General features: G+C 47.7%; 1 protein-coding gene across 6 annotated transcripts in view; it reads left to right on the top strand.

Moving 5' to 3' along the window:
* The window catches only part of NRP2 (neuropilin 2), a 94,340-nt gene that overhangs the window by 11,405 nt on the left and 57,146 nt on the right, over positions 1-25,789 (top strand). For all 6 annotated transcript variants that reach the window (XM_064161283.1, XM_064161266.1, XM_064161275.1 and 3 more), the window contains exons 2-4: positions 1,212-1,389; positions 20,562-20,743; positions 25,458-25,688. In XM_064161283.1, coding sequence (XP_064017353.1) covers positions 1,212-1,389; positions 20,562-20,743; positions 25,458-25,688 — 591 coding nt within the window. The remainder of the gene's footprint in view (positions 1-1,211; positions 1,390-20,561; positions 20,744-25,457; positions 25,689-25,789) is intronic.

Below are 25,789 nucleotides of genomic sequence, written 5' to 3'. Positions count from 1 at the left end.
CTTCTCACACTCAAACCTCCGGGGTGGAGGGGGAAGAAAGGAATTTGGAGTACCCCGAGACAGTGCCCTGTTGCTTATCAGAGAAAGGAAGGCCTTTCTGCGATGTGAGGCTGGGGTCACCCTGTATGCTTGCCAGCCTGCCCTGTGAGGGCTAGGATTTTGCTGAGTTCTGGCTGTTTTGCTGGCTGTGAAGAGGCACTGCTGTCTCCAGGTACAGCTATGGCAGCACATGAGGCTGCAGTGCTGGGATAGGACCAGTGTCAGAGAAGAGGAGACAGCAAGAGGTGTGCAGTAAGGACCCTGTGAAGAAAGGGACTTTGTTGGGATTTATAGTGCGTTATCAATTGACCCTGTGATGCAGATTTTCTTTCCAGCTAGTAATGCAATAATAAATTTGATTTGCAGTGTTCATGAGATTAAATGGGTTTTTTTTGAAGATGAAATCACCCTCTAGGGCCTGTTCTAACCCAAAGCTGAGAGTGCTTCCTCCACTCAGCAGGCAGCCGTTGCCAGCTATTTGTGGGCTAGCCCCACAAAACCACCACTGCTGACTATTTGCATTTGCAATTCCAGTGGATGTGTTGGCTTGAAAGGTTTCAGGAGGCAAGAGACCAGTCTGCCAAGATGGGGTCATGTGGGCAGACAGGGTTGGGTAGGGAGAGCACAGCAAGTGGAGGAGATCTATCATAAGGCTGGATGCTGTCCCAGGCAGTGTCACTGGCCATATGTGTGGGTCTGGGCTTGTGACCAGCCTCACCATGCCTCAGTTTCCTTATGCACTCCTGCATCCATATTGGGTTTCTAGTGTCCACGTTTTGGTCTCTCCTAAGTGGGAGACTGACACAGAGCAGCTTGTAAAGGAGGCAGAAGAAGGAATAAAATGAGGTGGCTCCAGATGATCTGATAGCAGTCTGTCTCTTTATGGCTCTGTAATTGCCTCAACAAGAGCATTGATTTCTCTTTTCTGGTCTTTGTGAAATGTGGTATGAAAGTGTGGCAGGAGGTGGAGGTGAGAAGTAGTAGGTTTGTTGTGTAGAGTACTTGCCCTTGCCCAGAGATTAATATGAAATATTAGAGTACCAAATGAATGTCAGTGGCCTGGAGAATGACCTTTATCAGACCATCCCTAGCAGTGTCCCTGAGGGTTTGGCTGTGCACAGCCAATGCCCAGAACCTGTTTCAATGCCTTGTTTCCTTCTGTGTCTCTGCAGCTCAGCCGTGTGGTGGCCGCCTGAACTCCAAGGACGCTGGGTACATCACCTCCCCAGGGTACCCTAATGACTACCCCTCCCACCAGAACTGTGAGTGGGTTATCTACACTCCTGAATCCAACCAGAAGATTATCCTCAACTTCAATCCACACTTTGAAATTGAAAAGCACGACTGCAAGTAAGCATCTTCCTTATAATACATAGTCACTTCCTCTTCTGCTTTTGCCTAGACATATGGGCCTGTGATGGTTTGGGTGTTACCAACCCCCCCCACTCTTAAGAAGGTCAACCAGACTAGACTCAGGGGCTCTGGAAAATTGAATGAAGCATTATATTTACTGCTTAGCACAATATACAAGCAGATATATACAGTATATGCAGAAATATACAAGTTAAAAAGTAATACAGAAACACAACAGCCCTCCCAGAAACCAGAGTCCCCAGGAGGGGCTCTCAACCACTCTTCCACCTTCTCCACACCCTTCTACCTTACCCCAGACTTTGCCTTTCACTTAAGGTGAGTTGGAAGGTTGACTGGGGGGGTTAGGAAGCAGATGGATTATTCAGGCAAGTTAGCAAGAGGAGTGCAGCCCAAAAAGCTCAGAGAGCAATGCTGTTATCTATATTTATGTTCTTGTTCCTATACATCTCAGCAAGCCTATGAGTGAAGTAGGCATCACCATTGTTTCCTTTTCACAGCCTGTAATCTAATTCTTCTCACCAAAATATCTCAGCTAGGCTCCGATTAGCACAGGACATGCTTCCTTGCTTGTGAAAACAAGCATGGTCCTGAGCCTCCTTTAACATTGCATCTCGTTGTTTTTCAGGGGCAAATATGCCTCTACTGTCTGGGTGGTTATAAGGTGTTGCTTTGGTCACTTAGGATTAGCCTACTCTGCACTGAACTGGCAATTCTTAACTCAGCCTGATATTGCCTGAAGGCAAAAGCTAACTGGCTTCCAACCTAAGTTTGACTGGTTATAAGGCAACTTGTTTTTCTCAGTATCAAAGTGGCCTCTCTGTCCTTTTAAACCATGCTGGCAGAGAAGAGCAATTTCCTGTCATGCAACTAAGCAGAAGGCATAGGCATAGAGAGCCCTGGGGATGGAGATCAAGGCTTGGACCATGTGAGGCTGGGGTCTTGGGGGTCTGATCTATTTGGACTGGATCTGGCTTTCTACAGTGCATATTCTACTACATTTAGTAAAATGAGGGATTGGGTTTGTTTGCTGCTTTTTATTTTATTTTTTATTTTTATTTTATTTTATTTTGGTTTTTTCCCCTTTTCTAAGAAGGGACTTGGAAACTAGATGTCAGGAAAAAAACAATTACCAAGTAGTAAAGAATAATTAATGGCATCAAAGGGCACCATAAAAATGCTGAGTTAATAATGTGGCCTTAGCAGACATATAAACCTGTGTATTTAATCTGGAATCCACAGCCAGCCACAGTGATGCCTGAGCTGTGAAGGAGCCTGGGGTCTCCTAAAAACAGGCCTCACTTACTAGTCCTGTTGATTAAAAGGGGATTATATATGAAGAGGGGAACTCTATTTGCAGAAAGGACAGAGGGAGAAGGTAAGCATTATGGGGCTGTAGAATCAGTCCTGTGGAGAACAAAGAATTCTGCATGGGTTTGATGATGTGTACTGAGGGTTATGAAGTATAGAGCTGGATTCTCAGCTAACGTAAATCTGTGTTGCTCCTTTAACTCTAATGAAGGTGTGCTGATTGAAGTCATTGGGGATCTCATCACCCCCTACAGATAAAACCTGGACTAATAAGGTTTCAAGCACCATGAACTCTCCTTGAAGTCACTGTGTGTGCAAGGCTTTTAGCACTCTGCAGGATCAGGCCTGTGTTTAGAGAGGGGAGAAGATAGGAGAAAAGCTTAATGTGGGCATAGATGAACACAAGGTCTCGGCAGTGCACATGAGAATGATGGCTCCTATCAAATTTTGTTATTGCTTGCACAGGCTGAACTGTAGAGCTTTCTCATGGCTAATGTAGTTGCCCCACATTCACTGTGATAAAAGCTTTTTAGGCCTGTATTTACAGTCTGCAATATGTATGCTGTGTTCAAGGCAAGGGATTGAGCTGGGCAGGAGAGATTCTGGGTTGTGCTTCTCCAAGGTCTCAGGCATGCAAAGCCAGGTTGGTCAGATAGCCAGAAATCCCTATGGGCAGCTGGCTTTTGCTCCATGTGTAGGAAGCTGTTGATTTTAGCTCTGAGCACCTTGGCTAACTTTTTCCATGTTTCTCTGCCTGTGATGGAACGATCTGGTCCTGAGTTGCAGCTGGTGTGTGCTGGAGGGGTTGCCTAAATACTGAAGTTGTCTCTTTGCTGCACTCTATTTCAGTACTGCAGATCTGAGTGGCTGCTTTGTGGTCTTGGCCTTTACCTCTTTGTGTGTACGTGCGCAATGGAGTACAAAAGTCTGAGTTGGAGGGTTTTAGTCCCTCGTGTGGGACATGATTGGTGGAGGGTTTGTCAGGGTCTCTGATTAAGTTCAGTTCCTGCAGCAACATTCCTGTGTAGAAACCAGGCATTAACTTCAAACCGTTCCTGAAAGTGAAGCTTGCCTGCACATCTATCCTCTCAGCTGCCACCTGTGCACAAGTGAAACAGGCTTTATCCGTAGTGTGCTGGGGCTCCTGCTGGACAGAGGTATGAACTGGGAGCCAAGTAGGCTCTGGGCGCCTGCTCCCTAGAGCCAGCACTGAAAAAGAGTGGGTTTCAAAGAGTTCAGTATCAAAGAAGCAGTCTCGGGGCAGAACCTTTCTTTTGACATCTGATCATTAATTTAGAGCACATTCACAGAGAGATGACAGGCTGATGAGTCCCATTGTGGCACTCTGTCTCTGGGCAGAGCAGGTTCCCCCTGCTCTGGTAGCTGCCAGGTAGCAACGCTAGAGTGGGATCAGGGCTAGTCTGTGCTTCCAGTTGCCAGAGGTAAACACTGTAACCCTTTTCTCCGCTGCTTCTTCCTTCGACATTTCATTTTACCTTATTAGGCTAAAGTTTCTCCCTCAAAGCATAACATTTACATTCCTAAAACCCGTTCTAAGGCCTACAAAAATATCTGCAAAGGTCTTTATAGGTTTTCTGTGTCCTTTCTGGTCTTCTTTGTATCTGCTTTAGATTTCCCTTTGAGATGAGAGGCATTTCCTCCTCAGTTTTGTACCGTCTGGCACCCTGAGGTCTTCTGCAGAGAGGACAGTGATTTCCCCTCACCAGGCAGCTGGCCAGAAAGGGCCTGTGTACCTGGTGCTGCCAGGATGCCAGATCAGGAGCTGGCTGTGCAGAGCAGCTTTGGCGACCAGCCCTCCCTACCTGGAGGGCAGGAGTACCAGCCAGGGATGGGTGCTCAGAGGTCACAGCCAGGGGTGGCTGCTCTGTGCTGGCTGTTGCTATTGTTTTTCTGGAGGCACATCTAGGCTGTCATTTTTCGTCCGTGTTCAGCTGCATTAAGAATTAGCTGCACTCTCCATCAGCGTCATGAAAGGAGTAATGTGGTGTAACTGAAGCCCCAGAATAGATTTCCCTCTGTTGTTCATCTGTGCTCCAAGGAAGTGCTTTATTTTGTGAAGACACTTCAGGTTGAGAAAATTGGCCTCCTCCTGCAGTTGTATCTCTTGTGTGCAAGCACAGCAGGGATCCTTATTGCAACAGGGTGGGCATGCCGTGACAGGCAGTATGTGACCTGGGCTGTTGTCCACACTCTCCTGCAGCTGTGGGGCCACAGCTGTACTGTCAGGGCCAGAAGGGAAGTTTGATAAAAGGTCTGCCAAACAATTCTGAAATAATCGTAGCAGTCTGTCAGCTTGCCTTTTCTTCCTCTCTGCGCTGCAAATGCAGCTGTTGCTCAGGCACTGCAGCCCAGCCCCATCAGTATCTGCTCTCTGAACAGGGAAGTGGCATCCAGTGGAAAAGAGCACGCTGCTGCTGCTGCTGTGGTGAAATGTTTCCACTCCCCAAATGGCACGGCAGTAGCTGGGCAGCCTTATGCATGCCAGAGGTTATTTGTGAGCCTGGGACATTTGCAAGAGGTGTGCGACAGGAGTGACTGTCTCCCAGCTCATGCAGTCATGTAGCTAAGCTGCTTGCTCCTTTCTAATTGCCGTTTTCCTGATCTGTCTGTGCTGCTTGTTTGGAAAATCCAAGTCAGAAACCTCAACTCTGAATGAATCACTGCATTTATAACCAACCACCTTTTCCATTCGAGCCTCCCTCACACTGCTGGGCTTCTTTGCTCCATTAAAAGCCTTCCCAGGACTGGCTACTGACAGACAGAGGATTAGGCTGAGCAGAGCTGCTGTTGAGTGCTGCTGTACAGACATGGCAGAGGCATGATCCCTTCAGACCGCAGTGGATGGGCTTGTTCTCCCCCTGCGAGCTTCCAGCTGAGTCAGAGCATCTGCACTGGAGGAACGGGTTTTTTTTCCGATGGGTGTTCTCTTGGGCTGGTTTGGTTTGTTGTTTTCTTTTTGTTTGTTTGTTTGTGTTTGGTTTTGGTTTTTAGAAGCCTAACTCATAGTTAGACCATGCCAGCAGCCCTTGGCAACGTATGCTGCAGCTAGGTTGGGCTCGGTGGTATCTGTGTCTGGGAGGATGTGGGCGACCGCTGCCGTGGCTCTCAGCCCCCTCTGGTGGCACTTGCCAAATGCTGGAGTCAGGGGCCCGGGGCTCAAACAAAACAGGCAGGCAGGAGATGGCAAATTTGAGACAGCCCAGACCTGCAGTTTGGTTCTTCCTCATGAGTTTTGTCTCCCCTGCCGAGCCACGAGTGTTTTCAGAAACAGGAACTGAGGCACCAAAATGAAGAAATGTATGCAGTTGTCACTGACCTTGCAAATGCCTCCGTGGTGAGAGCTGAACCAAATTCATCCAGGTGTGTACTGGATACCAGGCAGGCATGGCAAGGAGATGTGATGACCCTGCTTCCAGGCTGAAGGGCACAGGGGACCAAGGTTTGGCAAGAGGGGGCACCACATTCCCAGCACCTGTCTCTAATAGCACTGCCTGCCAGGGGACACTGGTAGAATGTGTTTATGTTTCCAGACCACAATACAAAGGGACAGAAAGATAGTCTTTGCCAGCCACTCAAGACCTTTTATGATAGCATGGCCATGTCCTGTGCTTCCAAGAAGCTGGCACTGGAACAAAACAGCTCTTCTTACTTCCTAGAGAGCAGCAGAGACACTGGCCCAAGTCCCTTGCTCAGTCAGTAGGGGCAGCTGCAGCCAACCCCAGTGCCCACAGATGGGCAGGCAACTGATGCCTACAGTGTTTGAGCCCTTAACCATCTCCTTTAAACAAGAGCATCGTATTGCAGTAAGTTGTTCTTCCATCAGCAAAGGTTTAGAGTAGACGAGATGGCAATTATGGACAGCTAATTAGTACATGCTTTGAAAAGTATGCATAATTAGTTTTAGTAAACATTTTAGAGGCAATGCAGTTCATCATGAGATTGGAAAATGCTTAGTAGAGAGAAATGCATTTGGAATGCTGCAGAACACCAGGGCTTTGAAAGGTTCTTTACTGGGGTGCAAGGGGAAGTGACTGCATCTCTTGCAACACTAAGAGAGTTGAGCTTTCACTTGAGAGAGTGGGGAAATCAAAGATGAGATGCTGAAGAAGGCACTTGTTTGCTCATACATTTGTGGCATGGGTAGCCAGAAGCAACATTTCTAACGTACAGGAAATAATTCAGACTGGGTAACATGACACTGCAGCTCAGCTTGCCTTCAAGTGAGCTTCTGCTGTTTTGGTTGTTTGTTTTTAACTCATCTGCTATATGGTTCATAATTTCCATTAAGCCTAGGTCATTTTCTGAAGTTAATCATCAATGCATGGGTTAGCTGTGGTGGCATTAGAGTGTGAGTTCAAGTTTGTTCACTTCTCCTTGAAGTGCATCAGGAACAGTGTGGCCAGTAGGACAAGGGAGGTTATTCTGCCCCTGTACTCAGCACTGGTCAGGCCACAGCTTGAGTACTGTGTCCAGTTCTGGGCCCCCCAATTCAAGAAAGATGTTGAGGTGCTGGAACATGTCCAGAGAAGGGCAACAAAGCTGGTGAGGGGCCTGGAGCACAAATCCTATGAGGAGAGGTTGAGGGAGCTGGGCCTGTTTAGCCTGGAGAAGAGGAGGCTCAGGGGTGATCTTATTACTGTCTACAACTACCTGAAGGGGCATTGTAGCCAGGTGGGGGTTGGCCTCTTCTCTCAGGCAACCAGCAATAGAACAAGGGGACACAGTCTCAAGTTGTGCCAGGGTAGGTATAGGCTGGATATTAGGAAGAAGTTCTTCACAGAGAGAGTGATTTCCCATTGGAATGGGCTGCCCAGGGAGGTGGTGGAGGCACCGTCCCTGGGGGTCTTCAAGAAAAGCCTGGATGAGGCACTTAGTGCCATGGTCTAGTTGACTGGATAGGGTTGGGTGATAGGTTGGCCTGGATGATCTTGGAGGTCTCTTCCAACCTGGTTGATTCTATGTGGATTCTATGTGGATTCCTCTGCTGCCCATCCCCAGAGCTGTGAGAGCTCCATTTGCTCCATGGCTGTGCTTCCCCATGCCTCAGAGCCTCTTCCTGAAGAGAGAGACCAAGTTTAGGCACTGCAGAAGGTGATGGCCCCAGAGGCACTCTAATGGGGGTCATTTATGTCCTGCCAGCTCACCAACATCCGGAGTGTAGGAGTCAGATCTGGTTTTGCACCTTGTTTCCTCTTGGCACGATGACAAATTTAAGGCCAGGTGGTGACAGTGGAAACAATAGCATTAGAGATAGAGACCTCTCCCCCTCCTTCCTGCTGTCGAGCAGGAGGAGATGGTGGTGTATTTGCTTCATACTCAGCCTTTCTGGCCAGTGAGAGAGAGTGCAGTGTCAGGGGAAGGAGTGAGCACAGGGCTGCCTGTGGCAGCTCCTCACTAACAAGATTTAGGAACCAGCTAAAAGTGTGCCTTCTGTGAGCATGCAGTGCAAGGCATGCTCCAGCTCTAAGCTGCATGCATCTTTGGTGACCCCACTTAGCACAGGTCCTAGCTATAGGTAACAGCCTGAGCATAGCCAATGTTGAGATGCTTATGCTTTCAGCAAAGAGCCCAAGGCACTTGCTTGTCTTTGCAGCGGTGCTGCAGATCAGTGGATAACACCAAGTGACTCCATTACAGAGGCTCGTCCCAAACGGGTGGGTACCAGAAGCCTAAATGTCTGTAGGAATGAGTTTCAGTGGCTTGTTTTGCATCACACAGTGGGATTAGCAGTGCCCTTCCGTGTAACAGTTTTAATGTCTGGGTGCAGGATTTAAAAGGTTTAGTGAATGTAAGGAGAGTGCTAGAATTTTATTTTAAAATTACCTCTGGTTTGTTTTTTTTTTTTTCCTTTTGGTTAAGGACCAGATGCAGAGACCTGTAAGGGCAGCAGGAGATTTTACCTTAATTTCCATAAGAACTGGCTTAGGCTTTTGATGAGCAACCGTTTGTCTTTGCTACATGCAGCCTTTTTAATGGACATCAACCGTGTTGTTAGGCAGTAATGGGGGAGTGACAGACTCAGTGGCAAGATCAGGTCTGAGAATTGTGAGATTTGGGGGTTTGCCCTTCTCTGCTGTTGATTTGCTTTGGCAAACCACTTTAAACTCCCTGCTTTATAAAGAAAAGAAGACCTGGGCGTCTGCAAGCACAAAAACCAGCCTAGAAATCAACAGTGCGTCGCACACTCCCCTCCAAAGGCTGCAGTGTAGCAGCATCACACAAGAGCAGGCCAGAGACTGCAGACAACTGGATCATCCCTAGCCTTTTCTGACCAGGTGTGAATTCTGCAGTTAAATATGAATGAAAAATAAAAATATCAGACTGCAAAGAGCATACTGAAACCAGAAGACATTTCTGGGTGCATTTGACCAGAACTCAGGACAGAAATTATCACAGTATCATCAGGGTTGGAAGAGACCTCACAGATCATCAAGTCCAACCCTTTACCACAGAGCTCAAGGCTAGACCATGGCACCAAGTGCCACGTCCAATCCTGCCTTGAACAGCCCCAGGGACGGCGACTCCACCACCTCCCCGGGCAGCCCATTCCAGTGTCCAATGACTCTCTCAGTGAAGAACTTTCTCCTCACCTCAAGCCTAAATTTCCCCTGGCGCAGCCTGAGGCTGTGTCCTCTCGTTCTGGTGCTGGCCACCTGAGAGAAGAGAGCAACCTCCTCCTGGCCACAACCACCCCTCAGGTAGTTGTAGACAGCAATAAGGTCACCCCTGAGCCTCCTCTTCTCCAGGCTAAACAACCCCAGCTCCCTCAGCCTCTCCTCATAGGGCTGTGCTCGAGGCCTCTCACCAGCCTCGTCGCCCTTTTCTGGACATGCTCAAGCATCTCAATGTCCCTCCTAAACTGGGGGGCCCAGAACTGAACACAGTACTCAAGGTGTGGTCTAACCAGTGCAGAGTACAGGGGCAGAATGACCTCCCTGCTCCTGCTGACCACACCATTCCTGATGCAGGCCAGGATGCCACTGGCTCTCTTGGCCACCTGGGCACACTGCTGGCTCATGTTCAGGCGGGTATCAATCAGCACTCCCAGATCCCTTTCTGTATCTGACAGAATTAAGAGAAGTTAGATTTTAGTCTAAGACTAGTTCTCTGTTTTCTCTAAATCAAGCAGCTGCACACTGCCATTGAATGGCAATGTAATAATATGTTTCAAACTACAGTCTGGTGGTCCTGGCATTCCTTATAAGTTAATAGCAGTTATGGACCACTAATCATAGCTAAAATGTTTTAAGCAACTGTCTTTCATATATCAGCTCAAACACACCATAGAAAGACTTTGATCAGTCTATCATTAGAAAGGGTGAATAACCTGGGGGTCTGTTGGTGTTTTTTTCTCCTCTTCTGAATCCCAAGGAATTCTTGGTATCTACATACAGCATTGTATGAGCAATCATGGTCCAGTAGTATGGTGGTGGGTTTGTAGCAACAGTGGGTCAAGCATTGAGATGGTAGGGTTTAATAAATTGCTACAAGTACAGCCTGAAACAGTGAGGTCTGACAGCAGAAATCTTATGCCAAAGACTATTACAAATGGCATAGAAACTGGCAGGGTGACTGTTCTGCATGTGTGCTGCCCCAAATGTCACTTTTTGCAGAGGCAGAGATGATGTTGTGGTTGGTGTGAGGCAGAGCATGCCCCTGTTTATGAGATGCACTCTCCCTTTGCTGAGGTGGGCAACATCCACCCACTGGTGGTGGGAGAGCTCCTGTGGTTGGCCTGTGCCTGCCAAGGCTGTGCCACGTGCATGGTGTTTGCATGGGAAGTGCTCAACGTATTAGAAGCCTCCAGGGAACCCTCGGAACTGGAGTTGTTGATGGATGTCCAGCAAGGAGTGGGACCCCCCCTGCCAGCAGCATGAGAGTCTGAGGCATGCGCTCAGCTTCCTTCCTCTTGCGATCGATTGTCGGTGTGAGGTTTCATTTGCATTGTTATTTTGCAGGGAAAAGGGAAGGTGAAACACTTGGCTCTCCCACATTGTGCTTCTGGTAACGCTGATGCTTGGCTGGAACAAAGTCTGGGATCTCCATCAGCAGAGGGGACTGACTCAGCATTGATCTATGTTCACTGCATCTTGTTGAAGTTTTTTGACCCATTTGATTTCTTAGGTTTTCTTTTGTGAAAACCCTCTGATTTTTCTATTGTTCAGGAGCAAAACATTTCTCTGTGTCTTTAAATATGGCAGATGGGGATTTCCTCAGATGTTCAACAACTCAATTGAAGGAGACCTCAGGAGACCTCTCCCCTTCCCTGTCCCCCTTCTCAGCCTGTCTTTTCATCTGCAATCTGGAGATGTAAGGGCTGTAGTAATAGAGTGTCAGAGGAAGTAATTGATTCATCACACACCAAGAGAGGAATCTGTTGCCTTCAGTGTCAATGGAGCTGAACCACAGCCTGGAAGGGTGAGGGAGGCTTGTAAACACTCCATGGCTGAGCTGCCAGGACAAAGGAGATGCACTGCTGAGGCTGAGCAAGAGTGTGACACAAAGAGTTGCTTCAAAGAAAATCTTCCTGAACAAAGCAGTGGCAGGGCCCTTGTTTGTAAGAGAAGCAGAGATGCTCCCATCCCCCTGTTCTCAGAGTGCATTAAGGAGAAAAGGTACCAAGCAGCTTCATGTATCAGCCCACTCCCTCTTCTCTGTCTCCCTCTTCTGTCTTGGCGTGGCTGCCTGTCCAACCTGCTGTCTCAGTCGGGGCTGACTGTGCCTCATGGGCGCCAACAAGCTCCTGCAAGTGCTAATTCCTCCCATACCCCCCGATCGATACTGCTGCCTCCAATACCCATCTGGGAGGCTGCTGCAGCTGCAAACATCATCAGGACGTGATCTGTGCGTGGCACAGTGCTCATCCTTGTCTGGGCATTGATTGTATTTAGAACCTCATCAGATGTCTGTTGAGCTGCAGACCCTCATATTTTGAAACAAGGAGGTAGGAGATGCTGTGCTGCTTACATAGCATGCAAGGAGGGATCAGGCAGGTTTGGTATGCTGTCTGCCCCAGAAACTGCCCTTGCTCCAGTCTGTCATGGCTGAATTGCTGTGGAAGTGCCCAAACAGTGGAGGCTGCAGGCCAGCTGTGGTGGCAAAGCTTTACTTACCTGTGCATTGGCTGAGAAACTGGGGGGTCAGAAATCTGTCCCATGGTGGGCTGGTTCCAGGGTGACCATCCTGCATTAATGAGGGATGCAGACAGAGAGGAGTGCAAGGGTGGGCTGGTCAGGGCTTTGTTCTTGCAACCTACATTATACAATTAGTGCTTAATGAGGTGTTTGTTTTGGTTTTGTGCTGAAAAAAGCCAGTGCAAATAAGTGATATGTGGAAAGCCAAGCTGCAAAGCTCCCATCTGATCCCAGTTATTACCTCATTCTTCACGGCATGTTGCATCTAAGGCCATGACTGATACCATGCCAGCGAGTATGATGGGACATCACTTGCTTTGGCTCTGTGGAGGGTGCTTTCCTTTGGGAACAGAGCTGGCACAGCAGAGCGTGTGACTGTTCTCTAATCCTCACCAATGTTTGACACCTAGTCCTCACACTTTCAGCCACCGGGGCCAGCCTGGCCCAAAGTGATCTCCATCTATTGTCTGGACTGTCAGGCATTGGAGATCAGGACATGGGAGCCTGTTCTGCTTTTTCTCTACTGCAAAGCAAGCAAATGAACATTTTCCCTCCTGCCTTCTGCCTGCGCTGCTGCTTTTTGGCATCAAATTTTCTTCTTGTGGTTGTTATTTCTTACTATATACTTTTTTCTTACTGTTAGTGATCAAGTGCCTGTGAGTGGTGACAGTAAAATGACATAGAAACCGAGGTCTAATTTCTTCCACAGATGGATCGTAGCAGAAGGAGGAAAGTGCAAATGCAGTTTCTCAAGTGTCCTGCATTTTGGGGTATGAAAGGGTTGCGAGTTGCTTCAGTTTCCTTAGAGCAGCAACAGAAGGCAGAACGCCATGGAAAGAGAGTTTAATCTCAACATACTTTTTATATTCATTTATTTCATCACAATTTCCACCCCCCAAAGAAAACCAAAACAAAAGACCCCTGTAGCTAAAGATAGAAGGGTGAGGAATTTTTAGAGATGGTTTTGGAGATAAAAATAAAATTAAACAGCCATGTGTAGCTGCTGAGCAACACCCTGCAGAAAACCCCTAAAGTGCACATTAGCACATCCTGTTTTCTTACATAATGAACAGTTCTCCAGACATGCCCCAGATGAGAGCACTCTGCTGCTACCATGTGCCCTTCCACGGTGATCTGGCAACACCGGCTGGAAGAAGAGAGCCTGAGGATGAACAGCAAAGTGCAGAGGAGCCTTTGCTCTCTTGTTCTGGGGGTGAGGGGGGAAGCAGCATGCTAGGAGTTGAAATTCCCTCCTGAATCAGAACTTGGCATGGGAGCAGTTTGCAGCTATGTTTTATTCTACCCTCTGTAAGATGTATTCTGGCTACCCTTCCCCCTCCCTAAATTATCAGCAACTGCTGAAGGACTCTTCCCACCAGCAGTGTTTCTACAAGGGTGAAAACAACTCAAGGAGTCTAAATAGAGGCTATTTATAGTTTCCATTTTTTGTCTTCAAGACATTTTGAAGATATTTTCCAATCTGTTAGGTTTATTTTCTCTCCTTCTCTGCCTTTTTTATTTTTTTTTTCTTTTTTAGACTGGATGACTGATTTTTTCTCATTTCTCAGAAATTCTGGACAGATTTTTGAGGAGATAAGGAAATAATCCAATGTGCAGTTGAATTACTACAAAACCCACGATACTGTGATTACACAACATGTAACTGGATGCAAGAAATTCAAAACAAACTTCCAAAAAATCCTAAGCAATTATGACCCTAGCCCCAGGCCTTGCTTTCTCCCTGCTGCCACTGAGTTTTGGGAATTTCAATTACTGAAATCCAGTAAAATCTATTCAGATTCAGAACAATGAGGGCAAATTTCTCTCTGCTGTTGCCAGAAACAGTTATTTCTATCAGGGCAAAACAAGGGTAAACTCTGCCTGTGCTGTGAGCACCTTTTGGCTTAGTATGGGCAAAAGTGGCCCCACAAGCTGCAGACTGAGGCCAGATTAATCTCTCCAATGTTCAGACACCCAAAGTCCAGGTCTAGTCAGCAAGAGTGATTTAAACTATCTCTGTCATCAGTGCAGGAGAACAGTTAATCCTGTCCCAAGATGGGCATAAGAAGTCTGCTCCCACTGAGAGTGGAGGGTGTTTAGCTGGCTAAAGCTAGATATGATATAAGCTCTTTAGGTCTATGTACAAAACTAACATCAAGATCTGTGAGGACTGATTCTCTTTTTGCACCAGGATAAATTACGAGTGATTACCCTTAAAACGATGAGTTACACATGTGTGAAAGCAGTTCAAGCCAAAGGAGAATCCAATTCATCTCCTGTATTTATAATTAATTATTCTGATTAAGAGCTGGCAGCTGAGATCAAACTTCATTGCTCTTGTTTCACCAGACAGCAGTGCTACTTGCCTATTAAAAAAACACAGTTTAAAAATCCCCAGGAGCTTCTGCAGCAATTTAACCTTTGAGAGGTATGTCCTGTGTTAGCTCAAGATAGTATAAACGTCACAGGTAACTTTTGTCTTTCACAACATAACCACCCATTAAATAAGGATTTGGTTTGAAGGTGCCATATGAAAAAGCATGAAGATGGGTGGTGACATAGAAAAATCGACTAAGCCAGCATTTAATGGACATTAATTGTAACCACCTCTTGATTGCAAAACAAGCACAGAGCTGCTGGTTCACCATTACTTAACCATCTCTGTACTGCAGCTGCTATTTAATTTCTAAGAAACAGCCTGTTCTTAGAGGGTATTCTAAAAAACTCTCACTTTTTATAACAATTTCTGAGAAGCAAAATGCTTTCCACCTGGTCCAGGGGAATAATTGCATTCACTAGCTGCTGTTGTGGCTAAGCAGGTTCCCCATGCTTTCCCCCAGCTACCTGCAGAGTATTAACACCTGCTGGATTTCACTAGAATCACAGTTTCTCTTGCTGAGCTCAGGAGATGCATTTGAGACACTGTGATATGGTTCAGGCAGACCATGGGCCTCAAACTCAAAGGCTTGAGTGAGTGCTGGGCATTTCCAAATTTGGGACTGTTTGCATGCAGTTGGTACCTGTTTGTTTCTGTCTAGGCCTGACTACTCCAGTAATAATAATCTGTCTAATCAAGGCTGACCTCTGTTCTTGGCTGTGCTGCTATCTTCCTGTGTATCCTTGGGCCAGCCACTGTTCCTGCTTCCTGGGAAGGCATTCCTGCCTTGCAGGGTCTTGTGAGGATGCCACCTACTCTTTGCCCACTGCAGTCATGAACCCCATGACAACACCTATAAATGGCAGCTCCAGATTGAACACTGGGGAAGTTCAGGTTAGAACCTTATCACTGTATCTGGTTGTGGCAAGCACTGGTTACTATGCTTACCTGTGTGTAAGCCCTCAGCTAGTCCAAATTGAGACTGAGGAAGCTGCTAGCTGAGCCAGAACTTGGTCTGAGGAATCAGTCCTCCTTAGGCTTTGAAGCAAGGTCTGCACAAGTTTATGTATTGGAAGAACTCACATTATGGCTGTGTACATATAAATGATTGATTTGTGTTTATCTCCACCTTAAGCTAATGTCTCTGGACTCTGCTTGAAGCATGTTTCAGTGGGGAAGGACTCAGCATCTCATGGAACCTGGGGCTGAGGGGCAGTATGTTTACTGATTATGTGTGAGCAGTATGAGTCACAAAATCGTGCCTTGTGCTGAGTTGTATGTCTCGGGAGGGAAGCTCCCAGAGAAATGGTGCAGGCTTTCTAGTGTTGCTCTTCAGGCTTTCTGGACCTCACCTTTGCTTGGGTGGGCAGATCTGAGAGATTTGTCCTGGCCTCCGGGGATGGTGGAGCACATCTCTGTGACAAGGGAGCAGATCAGCTATTTCACAACAGAAAAAAGGACTGAAAAGGTGGAAGTCTACTCATAATCGCTGCAGCTGGGGCTTGTTTGCCTTTGCTGCGCATTGCAGTCTTGTTTGGAGAGCAAGTAGCAAAGTGACTTGAGGAAAATAGAAAGACTGGGAAGCAGAGAGGGTTGACTGGAGTAAAAAGCAAGCAAGACAGCATGAGTAATACAGACGTTAGAAGTGCTTTATAATTAGTTTATAAAAGCTCTCTTCACATCAGCAAAGCACTTTTACTAAAAATCTGTAATGAAAACACAGCAATATTTGTAAGCATTGTATGTTTTCCATTTAATTCTGTTAAACAGCTCCAAGAAGAGCATCTACGCAATGCATTCCCCCCTTTTCTTAGTCCCCCCTGCTCCACATTGTCTGGGCAGTTAAAAGCACTTCAGCTTTACCTCTCTGCCTTAAAGCTCCCTGGTGGAAACCTGTTTGAGGCTGTTCCAAACAACTGGCTGGCCTTCCCGTACAAGCAGCAGCTGACAATATTCTGCCACTGGAGGAACAGCCAATTGTGGTCACCTTCCCTGCAAGAAGGTTTGGTCATCCCATCGACCATTTTTGTAGGTTACAAATGCTGCACCCTGCCCATATATATATATGTATCGGCAAAGCTGGTAGGGGCCTGGAACACAAACCCTATGAGGAGAGGCTGAGGGAGCTGGGGTTGTTTAGCCTGGAGATAAGGAGGCTCAGGGGTGACCTCATTGCTGTCTACAATTACCTGAAGGAACATTGTAGCCAGGTAGGGGTTGGCCTCTTCTGCCAGGCAACCAGCAACAGAACAAGGGGACTCAGTCTCAAGTTGTGCCGGGAAAGGTCTAGGCTGGATGTTAGGAGGAAGTTCTTGCCAGAGAGAGTGATTGCCATTGGAATGGGCTGCCCAGGGAGGTGGTGGAGGCACCGTCCCTGGAGGGTTCAAGAAAAGCCTGCATGAGGCACTTAGTGCCATGGTCTAGTTGACTGGATAGGGCTGGGTGCTAGGTTGGACTGGATGATCTTGGAGGTCTCTTCCAACCTGGTTGATTCTATGATATATATATGGTTGGTTTATTGGAGCAATGCCTAGATAGGGAGAAGTGGCCATGAAATTTGCTTGGAGCTGGTGGCTTGCCCAGTGGAGGTAATGCCAGAGAGGTCAGTCCACAAGGATGTTGGTGCATATTGACTGAGACAATGGATTTGGTTATGAGTGAAATGCAAATTGCTGGGCACTGGTCAAGACAGTTTGAATGACATCACTGCATAAATATGTCCCATTTATTTGTGCCTTAATCTGTAATTATCTGGAAATGAAGTGATTAGAGTAGAAAGCGTCTCCAGGGTGGGGTCTTCTTTCTTCCAGTTTTTCTTCTTGTTTTTCACAGGGGAAGAAAAAAGTCTGAAAACCATACTTAAGCTTAACAGAAGCAAAGATCTGACCAATTTAATACAGCCAGTGACCCAGTTTATCATCTTGTTTGACTGTGGGTCAGGACATGGACATGACTGAAGCATGTGATGCCAAAAGATCTTGTGGCAGGAATTAGCTGGTGTTGTTGCTGAGGTTTGAGTGTTTGGTGGTTTGGTCTGGACATCTTTGGCATTTCATTTTGAAAGCCTTCTCTCCCACTTGATGGTGGTGGGAGAGAAGTTGTGGTTGTAGGTGCATGTGCTCATCTGGAAGGGAGTTACCTCCCAAGTATAATGCCCTTCTAATTCATACTCTGTTTATATACCTGAAGAAAAAGAGTTTTGTCTCATGAGGAGCAGAGGACTTGGGCCAAGATTTTTCAACATGGGGGGAAAACTTGTATGCATTTATATTCATTTTACATTTGGCAAAAATGATTCCCTGACCTTCTCCTAGGGGCTTTCTAAAGTTGTTTGTAACATTTGATTTATTAAGGATTAGCTCCAGTAGGAGCAAGCTCAGCTAGATACTTGGATGAAGCCAAAGAGGATTTAATTCAAAGAGGCAAATATTTCCTGATGATTTACTTTCTAGATTCATTCTTTCAATTTTCCATTTGTGGATTGCCCATGAGCAGATTGCAATATTCCCAAATTGTATGTGTTATTGGAAGTTATTCACCCATTCAATAAGCAAATATTTCTTGGTCCAGAATTTGCTTCTGAAATTGCCAGGGTTCCTGCAGCATAGGGTGGTTTGAGGACCCATGTGGATAGTGCTGGGATATTCAGTGTGTTGGCTGCAGCAGAAGCTACAATCATTACAGTCAAGTAGTTGAAGCTGTGTGCTGTATTGGCGAGTTATAACCCCAGGAGGATACAAACAGATGTGGTTCCCTGAGATGCAGCTAACCTCTGCCTGTGCCCTGCAAATGGCAGCATTTACAGTCTGCTCCAATAACTGTGTTTTGCCAGCATTCATGTTTTCACCAAATTAAATTTTTGCCACATATTTGAGATGTTTCCAGTAGCCAGTAGTCCTGTGGCACAGATGTGTACTTAGGATGTGGAAACACACTGAAAGCAAGTAGTTATTTAGAGAACAAAATGTCCCTGGTGTTTGCTCAGCACTATTTTAAACAAATAGACAAACAGGGATGAAAAAAAAATTCTACTTGAAAGAAGCACTGATGCTGCCCTTTATGTTCTCCTCTCTGGGGAGACAGTGGGATCATGCCACACACGATGGACATTAGTGGGGTCACGCAGGGTGCTGCTGGACAGTGTCAGGGTAATAAGGGGTCACAAGGTGATGGGAAGCTACACAAAGCTGAGTAGCGAGCAGGGGGGAACAGATCTTTATTTACATCATTGTGTGTCCACCCATAAGCTAAGCCAAATGCTCTTCCAGTGTGAGTGCCTCTTCTCAAGACTTCTTGGATTTCACCTTGGCCAAGCTAACTGAGTCTGTAATGATGCTAAAGGATTGGTGATTGCATCTGGCTGAGTACTTGGTCCTGCTTGGACAGGATTTTATCTGCAGGTATTTTGCTTCTGGCTCTCAGCCTGTTTTAGTCCCAGAAAGGAGAGAAAACAGAGCTGTCCAGACCTCTTCTCTCTTTGTGGAAGAGCACACTGAGTGCCTGTAAGTTTGTTGTGAGGTCGTTGCCTGCTGATGTGTGCTTTGCAGAGCAGGCATGAATCACATGAGGATCATTCTGCATCCAGCAAGCTACTTCTTCTTTCAGCTCTCCATTTCCAAACAGGAGACTTTGCGACAAAGAAGAAAAGCAGATTCCTGGCAGCCTGGGAATGCACTTTCCTCCCTGGCGCCTGTGAACTGGAAGAACTATAGCATGTTGTTCTAACAGGTTGATACAAAGTGAATAAACAGAGAGAGATGGGCAGTTTCTGTAAATAGCAGCGTGCTGGCCAGAGAGAAGAGGGATGGGAGAGCGTGGGTGTTAGAAAGCAGCTGAAGAACAAGATGTTCACGTAAAAGCTGTTTGTTTCTTCACAGCACTCGGAGCTTAATACTACCTTGGTGTTAGTCATGGCCTAGAAAATACAAAGTAATCGTGGGAGTTTCACCTTCTAGCCAGACTTTGCACCAAGAAGCAATTCTTCCAGCCCTACACGTTTCTCCCCCTGGCCGTTCGGATGCCCAGGAGCCATACCAGTGGGCAGGTAGAACATCTCCAGGTAGAGCTTAGCAAAGGCAGGTTGTGGTTACAGAGTGTATAAATGATAGTGAATGTGGTTCCCCAGCACTTCTTACCCACAAAAAAATCTTTGTTAGAAGAGGATCAGCATTACTGTCCAAGTGCTAAGTGTACTGGCCATGCTTGTTAAAGGACTGGTGTGGTGTCTGATGGTACACAAAATCGCTACCCACTCACATGGATTGAACATTGGCTATTTCTTCAATCCCTGGTCTATAATTAGCCAAATCTCACCTGAACGGTGGAATAAACCAAGCTGTGCTAAGTAGCACAATGGCACTTAAGGAGAGAGGTAAGGGAAGGACAACAGCCCCAGGAGTCTTGTCTCTCAGTTTCTCCCATGCAGAAGGAGTCTTGAGGAAATGGATTTAAATCATGACGTAACTTCTACATGTTGGCTTAGCAGTTGAAGTGGATATGGGTTCAATAAAGCCCTGATGTGATGAGCAATGGTGGAAGGGACTTAAATGTAGCCAGATAGACCAAAACAGCACCATGTCCAGAGAAGGGCAACAAAGCTGGTGAGGGGCCTGGAGCACAAATCCTATGAGGAGAGGTTGAGGGAGCTGGGCCTGTTTAGCCTGGAGAAGAGGAGGCTCAGGGGTGATCTTATTACTGTCTACAACTACCTGAAGGGGCATTGTAGCCAGGTGGGGGTTGGCCTCTTCTCCCAGACAACCAGCAATAGAACAAGGGGACACAGTCTCAAGTTGTGCCAGGGTAGGTATAGGCTGGATATTAGGAAGAAGTTCTTCCCAGAGAGAGTGATTTGCCATTGGAATGGGCTGCCCAGGGAGGTGGTGGAGGCACCGTCCCTGGGGGTCTTCAAGAAAAGCCTGGATGAGGCACTTAGTGCCATGGTCTAGTTGATTGGATAGGGCAGGGTGATAGATTGGACTGGATGATCTTGGAGTTCTCTTCCAACCTGGTTGATTCTATGATTCTATGTGCTGGGGAACCTGTGGTATGGTAAGTGACAAGAGTCTCAGCTACCAATCTGGGTGATCAGGTGGCATGTGGACCTCGCACTTAGGGACATGGTTTAGTGTTGACCCTTCGGTGCTGGGTCGCAGGTTGGACTGGATGATTTTTGAGGTCTCTTCCAACCAGATTTATTCTGTGATGGCCAATGAAATGCGCAGTTATAAAGTAGTGTTTGTGTTTGCTGCGGGCATCCTGAAGTACCCTCCTGACAGATGGTTTTCCTGCCATTTCACCTGCTTTCACAGGTATGACTACATCGAGATCCGAGATGGGGACAGTGAAGCGGCAGACCTGCTGGGCAAGCACTGTGGGAACATTGCACCTCCTACCATTATCTCTTCTGGCCCCTCTCTTTATATTAAGTTCACCTCGGACTACGCACGGCAAGGCGCTGGCTTCTCCCTGCGCTACGAGATCTACAAGACTGGTGAGTGTCTGAGCTCAGGGCCTGTCTCCCAGGCTGTTTGCCACAACGGTCTTCACAATGCTCTCTTGTAGTTGAGGATTAGAAACATGTCTTCTCTCCCTGGCATGTGTAGAGTTTGTTGGGGCAAGAGGGGATTGTCCCTCTGTTAAGAGTGGATGGAGCTCCCCCTCCTGTGGAGCTGTAATTCAGGGCTGATCAATGACACTGTTTTGACACGGTGTTTTCTCTCTCTGGAAGTGGGATTTGTAACTGGGGAGCTCTAGTTTCCAAGGGACTGCTGTCAGCAGTGCTGTCAAGGGCTGAGACAGTGCCTTTCCAGGCAAATACCAGAGAAACTATTCATAATTCTGTTTAATACTGAACTATTATCGAGGGAAGGCAAAGCTCAAAGGTCTTTTAGTAGTGTTTCTGACTAAATATTTGCCAGAATTGTGTGTCTGGGAAGAAGGAGACTTGGGAAAATAAAACTTCCTCTGTATGTGCAGATGAGAGAGGTGCGCCTGTGTGCCCAGGGAACAGCAGTGTGTTTGGGATGGGGACGTAGGCGCCTGCCCTGTGCCCACATTCCTTTACTGCTACATTGGAAGAAAACACACACATGGCTTTCATGTCATCTCATCCAGCGTGAAAAAAAGCTTGCATCTTATGCAGTAGAAAGTAGCAGAAGATGGTCACTTACCCAGCCTTTTCAAAGGGAAAGCAGGGAGCATATACCCCAGTCCTGGCAGTGTGGCAGGCAGAGGTGCACAGGCAACCTGCAACTCTCTCAAAGGTAAATGCGAATGTGGAGACTCCACTACAAAAATATTGGAATGAGACTTCACAAATTCACTGTGAAATGGTGAGGACAGGAAGTGTCTGGAGGCTCAGGTGGATGAGGAGAATGCTGATGCTGGTGTTTGCCTGGGCTGTGTGACTGCCCACTTAGCTGTTGCAGTGCAGCCAGCTTACCATTGCTGTTTGTTAATGGTTAGGATGCAGATCTGTCATAGAATCATAGAATCAACCAGGCTGGAAGAGACCTCCAAGATCATCCAGTCCATCCTATCACCCAGACCTATCCAATCAACTAGACCATGGCACTAAGTGCCTCATCCAGTCTTTTCTTGAAGACCCCCAGGGACGGTGCCTCCACCACCTCCCTGGGCAGCCCATTCCAATGGGAAATCACTCTCTCTGGGAAGAACTTCTTCCTAATATCCAGCCTATACCTACCCTGGCACAGCTTGAGACTGTGTCCCCTTGTTCTATTGCTGGTTACCTGGGAGAAGAGGCCACCCCCCACCTGGCTACAATGCCCCTTCAGGTAGTTGTAGACAGTAATAAGATCACCCCTGAGCCTCCTCTTCTCCAGGCTAAACAACCCCAGCTCCCTCAACCTCTCCTCATAGGATCTGTGCTCCAGGCCCCTCACCAGCTTTGTTGCCCTTCTCTGGGCATGTTCCAGCACCTCAACATCCTTCTTGAATTGAGGGGCCCAGAACTGGACACAGGACTCAAGGTGTGGTCTGACCAGTGCAGAGTACAGGGGAAGAATAACCGCCCTTGTCCTACTGGCCACACTGTTCCTGATGCAGGCCAGGATGCCATTGGCTCTCTTGGCCACCTGGGCACACTGCTGCCTCATCTTCAGCTTACTGTCTATCAGTACCCCCAGGTCCCTTTCCTCCTGGAAGAGTTTAGTGGTTCATCTTTCTGTGGGGGTCTACTGAGGCCACTTGCCAGCGCGGAGGATTACAAAGAATGCCTGTGTTCAGGTGGAAAGACTGCTGACCCATCTTAGCCTCCTTTGTCTCTTGCACTCTGTGCACATCCCGCCCTAAGCCCAGCAGGCTGTGCAGGGTTGTGCCTGCCCCATGAGTTGGGGCATGAGACCACACGGAGTAAACCGTTGGCTGAGATGGCCGGGCCAAGTGTGGCTGGGGGAAGGGATGGCAGGCAGGAGCCCTGTCTGCCTGGGTGGGAGCCATCAAAGGGCCAAATTCATGGGAAAAGATTTTGTTGCCGCTGTGGGGAAGGGAGAGGAAGCAAGGGATAATCTCAGAGAGAGCAGATGTAGGATGAAGGCTAAGTTTGTGTCCCTCAATATATGTCCCTGCTTCAGACCTCTCAGGTCTGAAGTGGTGTTGGACCTCTTCACCATACATCCCTCCACACCCTTCCATAGGCATACATCCCTTCCAGAAATAGATATGCTTTCTCCCAGCCACAGCCCACAAATCCAGCCTGGCAAGACATGCTTTGGCACTGAAGTGGGGATGAGCCTGAATCCAGAAACACCCCCAGCCTACCGCATCTGACAGAGAGGGTAGTGGGCAGCTTTGAGGCTACCACAGTACAAGCAGACCCTGCCTTTTGTTTACAAGCTGGCAGGCACAGGCAGCGTTTCAGTCTGAGCTGTCAGGGTAGCCAGCAAGAATGTCACTAGCTTTAAAGGTCATCGAATTGTCATTGTCCACATCAGTAAAGATCGAGTGGCTGCAGCTTCTTTCTTTCTTAAAGCTGACCTAAAAACCGTACTATTTTGAGCTGAGCATTTCTTTCTACACCTTTTGCTAAATTTCCCTTATCGTGGTGTGAGAGGAGCAATCTGCATACAAACAACTGCATACCAGTCTTTGAATCCCTTGATGGGTATCAGTCAGCGGTCTGTGGGCTGACAAAAGAGCTGCCTGCCCTGACTGGTCCAACCTCACTGCTGCTCACTTTATGAGTCAGTATGGCAAGGCTGGCCTGAGCTCTCAAGCTTTTGGTATCAAAGTCTCCTCCCAGACTGGTCCATGCTGCTGAAGCCAGCATGACTCCTGTTGATTAGCTGCAGCTTCCTTATGCAAAGCTGATCATTGCTTTTCCTGCTATCAGCCAAACTGTAGACAAAGATGCCAAAAGCAAAAAGAGCCCCACACGAGGAAACTTGTTGTCTAATGCAGTGACATACTTATGTCTCTCTCCTGTCTCTAGATGATAGTCCCTGATTCCGTGTTTAGTCTTTCATATTACTCCCTAGCTTGGTGCTTGTGCTCCTTTCCCTGTTTATTCATTTGTCTTTCAAGCTGCTTGGAATGAAGCACACCCTTATCCCTGTTTGTGGTGTTATGCTGTGATTTGTGTTTGGCCTTATTTTTTGCTTCTGTGTTTTACCCACAGGTTCACACCAGAAAAGCTGGCTGCTTCATTAGATAGTCAATTAAGAGCCTCTCCCGAGTAGCTCTCCTGGTAGGCGCTGCATAATGCAGTGCTGGAATCCTGCTATTACTGCAGGCTGCTGGCCTGACTCCTGTAGGTTAATGCTGAATTGAATAACAAGTCTCCCATTAGTCCTAGGAAGGCTCAGGCTGCCTGGATGAGCAGGAGCAGAAGAGTTTGCAGCTAAGCAGGGTGTCCCAGTAAAACTGAAGTAGAAACCTTTGCAAATGCTAATGCCGGGTTGCAGAGGAGTCCAGCAGCCCTCTCTTAACAACCTCTTTCACCTCTGATAGCTCTAGGCTGCAGATTTCTGTTGCCCATTGTCCTGTCTCCGCAGCCCAGCAGTTTCAAAGTCGCTGTGGTATGAATACGACACAAATTCCCCTTTCCCCAGCCACCCCGAGGCACCTTGACTGTGAGAGGGGCCACTGAACTGGCCGGCTGCAGCTGGAGGCCAGCGCTGAGGTCAGCAATAAATAAGAGGCAACATTGTCTGCCCCACTCACCATGCAAAGGTCTTCCTTAAGGATAGAAATAACTCGCATTTCTGGTGCAGATAGCTTAGTGTGTTAGAAAGAGGGCTCTGTTTCTCTTCGCAGCAGAGAACCCCTGCCACGGCCTCTGTTACTCTCTTGTGGTGGCCTCATTGTGGGCATATATGCTTGAGCTGGCCCTCGTCCCTCATTTGGATCTTTGTGGACCTCAGGCTTCCAGCTAACAGCAGAAACATTGGCACCCTCCCCCGTGCCTCTTCACTGTGTAAATGTTTGCACTTTCTGCTTTTCTCAAGAGGAAAATAAGGCGCAGATGTCCATGCCAGAGAGGTAGAGGCTCAAGGAGACTAGCTCCAGGGGATAATCTTTCCAAAGAGATGACATCCCTTCTCTCCATCCCTTCCCAGCCCCTCCGTGGGGGCTCTTCCATCAGACCTGGAGATGCTGTGGCCCTTTGCCAGAGTGACCGGGGGTGGCAGCTGCAGCAGTGAGGACCATGTACAGCAGCCCCCTGAATGCTGGCTGGCCCCTTGGCAGGCTTTAGGGCAACAGACACAGGTCTCCTGGCAGGTCACTTTTTGGGCCCCAGCTTACAGTGGGTAGGGCCAGCAATGCAAGCCCAGCCCAGCTTGGTGTGACCTCTGTTCCCCACTTAGGCCACCACCAGTGCTGTGGGGGACATGGTAGAATGCTAACCTGCCAAATTGCAGCCATGGCTTTGGATTGCTTTGGATGAGATCACTCTCCTAAGTCCTGTTGTGGCAGTGGGATTAGCAGTGGTGTACAGGTAACATTTGCAGGCCCATCTGAGGAATTCAGAACTATGCTGTCCGTTCCAGAGAGCACAGAAACCTTGACCCTCCACCCGTGGAAAGCTTTGAAAATCACCCAGTTCACAGAGCCAGTGGGTTACAGGACATTTCCAGAAGTGAATGCACAACCTCTCTAAGCTCAAAATGGGATTTCCAGTATCAAGCTGTTGGCATTAAGCTGCGTTGTTGCTAAGAATGTGGGCTTTTTTCCTGCCACTGCAGGCTCTGAGGACTGCTCCAGAAACTTCACAGGCTCCAATGGCACCATCGAGTCCCCAGGTTTCCCTGACAAGTATCCACATAACCTGGACTGCGTCTTCTCCATCATAGCCAAGCCAAAGACAGAAATCCTCCTCCACTTCCTGCTCTTTGACCTTGAGCACGACCCGCTGCAGGCAGGGGAAGGAGACTGCAAGTACGACTGGCTGGACATCTGGGATGGCATCCCTCAAGGTAAGCCGTGGGGTGCTACACTGCTGTCTTCAGCCTCTCCTGATGTCTTACAAAGCTACAGAACTGCGCAGTCTGTGTCTGAACACTTACAGTGTCTAACC

Source organism: Pogoniulus pusillus, chromosome 2 (genome assembly GCF_015220805.1).
Source record: "Pogoniulus pusillus isolate bPogPus1 chromosome 2, bPogPus1.pri, whole genome shotgun sequence".
Taxonomy (NCBI): Eukaryota; Metazoa; Chordata; class Aves; order Piciformes; family Lybiidae; genus Pogoniulus; species Pogoniulus pusillus.
The sequence above is the reverse complement of the archived record's forward strand: the minus strand, read 5'-3'. Positions and strand labels throughout refer to the sequence as shown.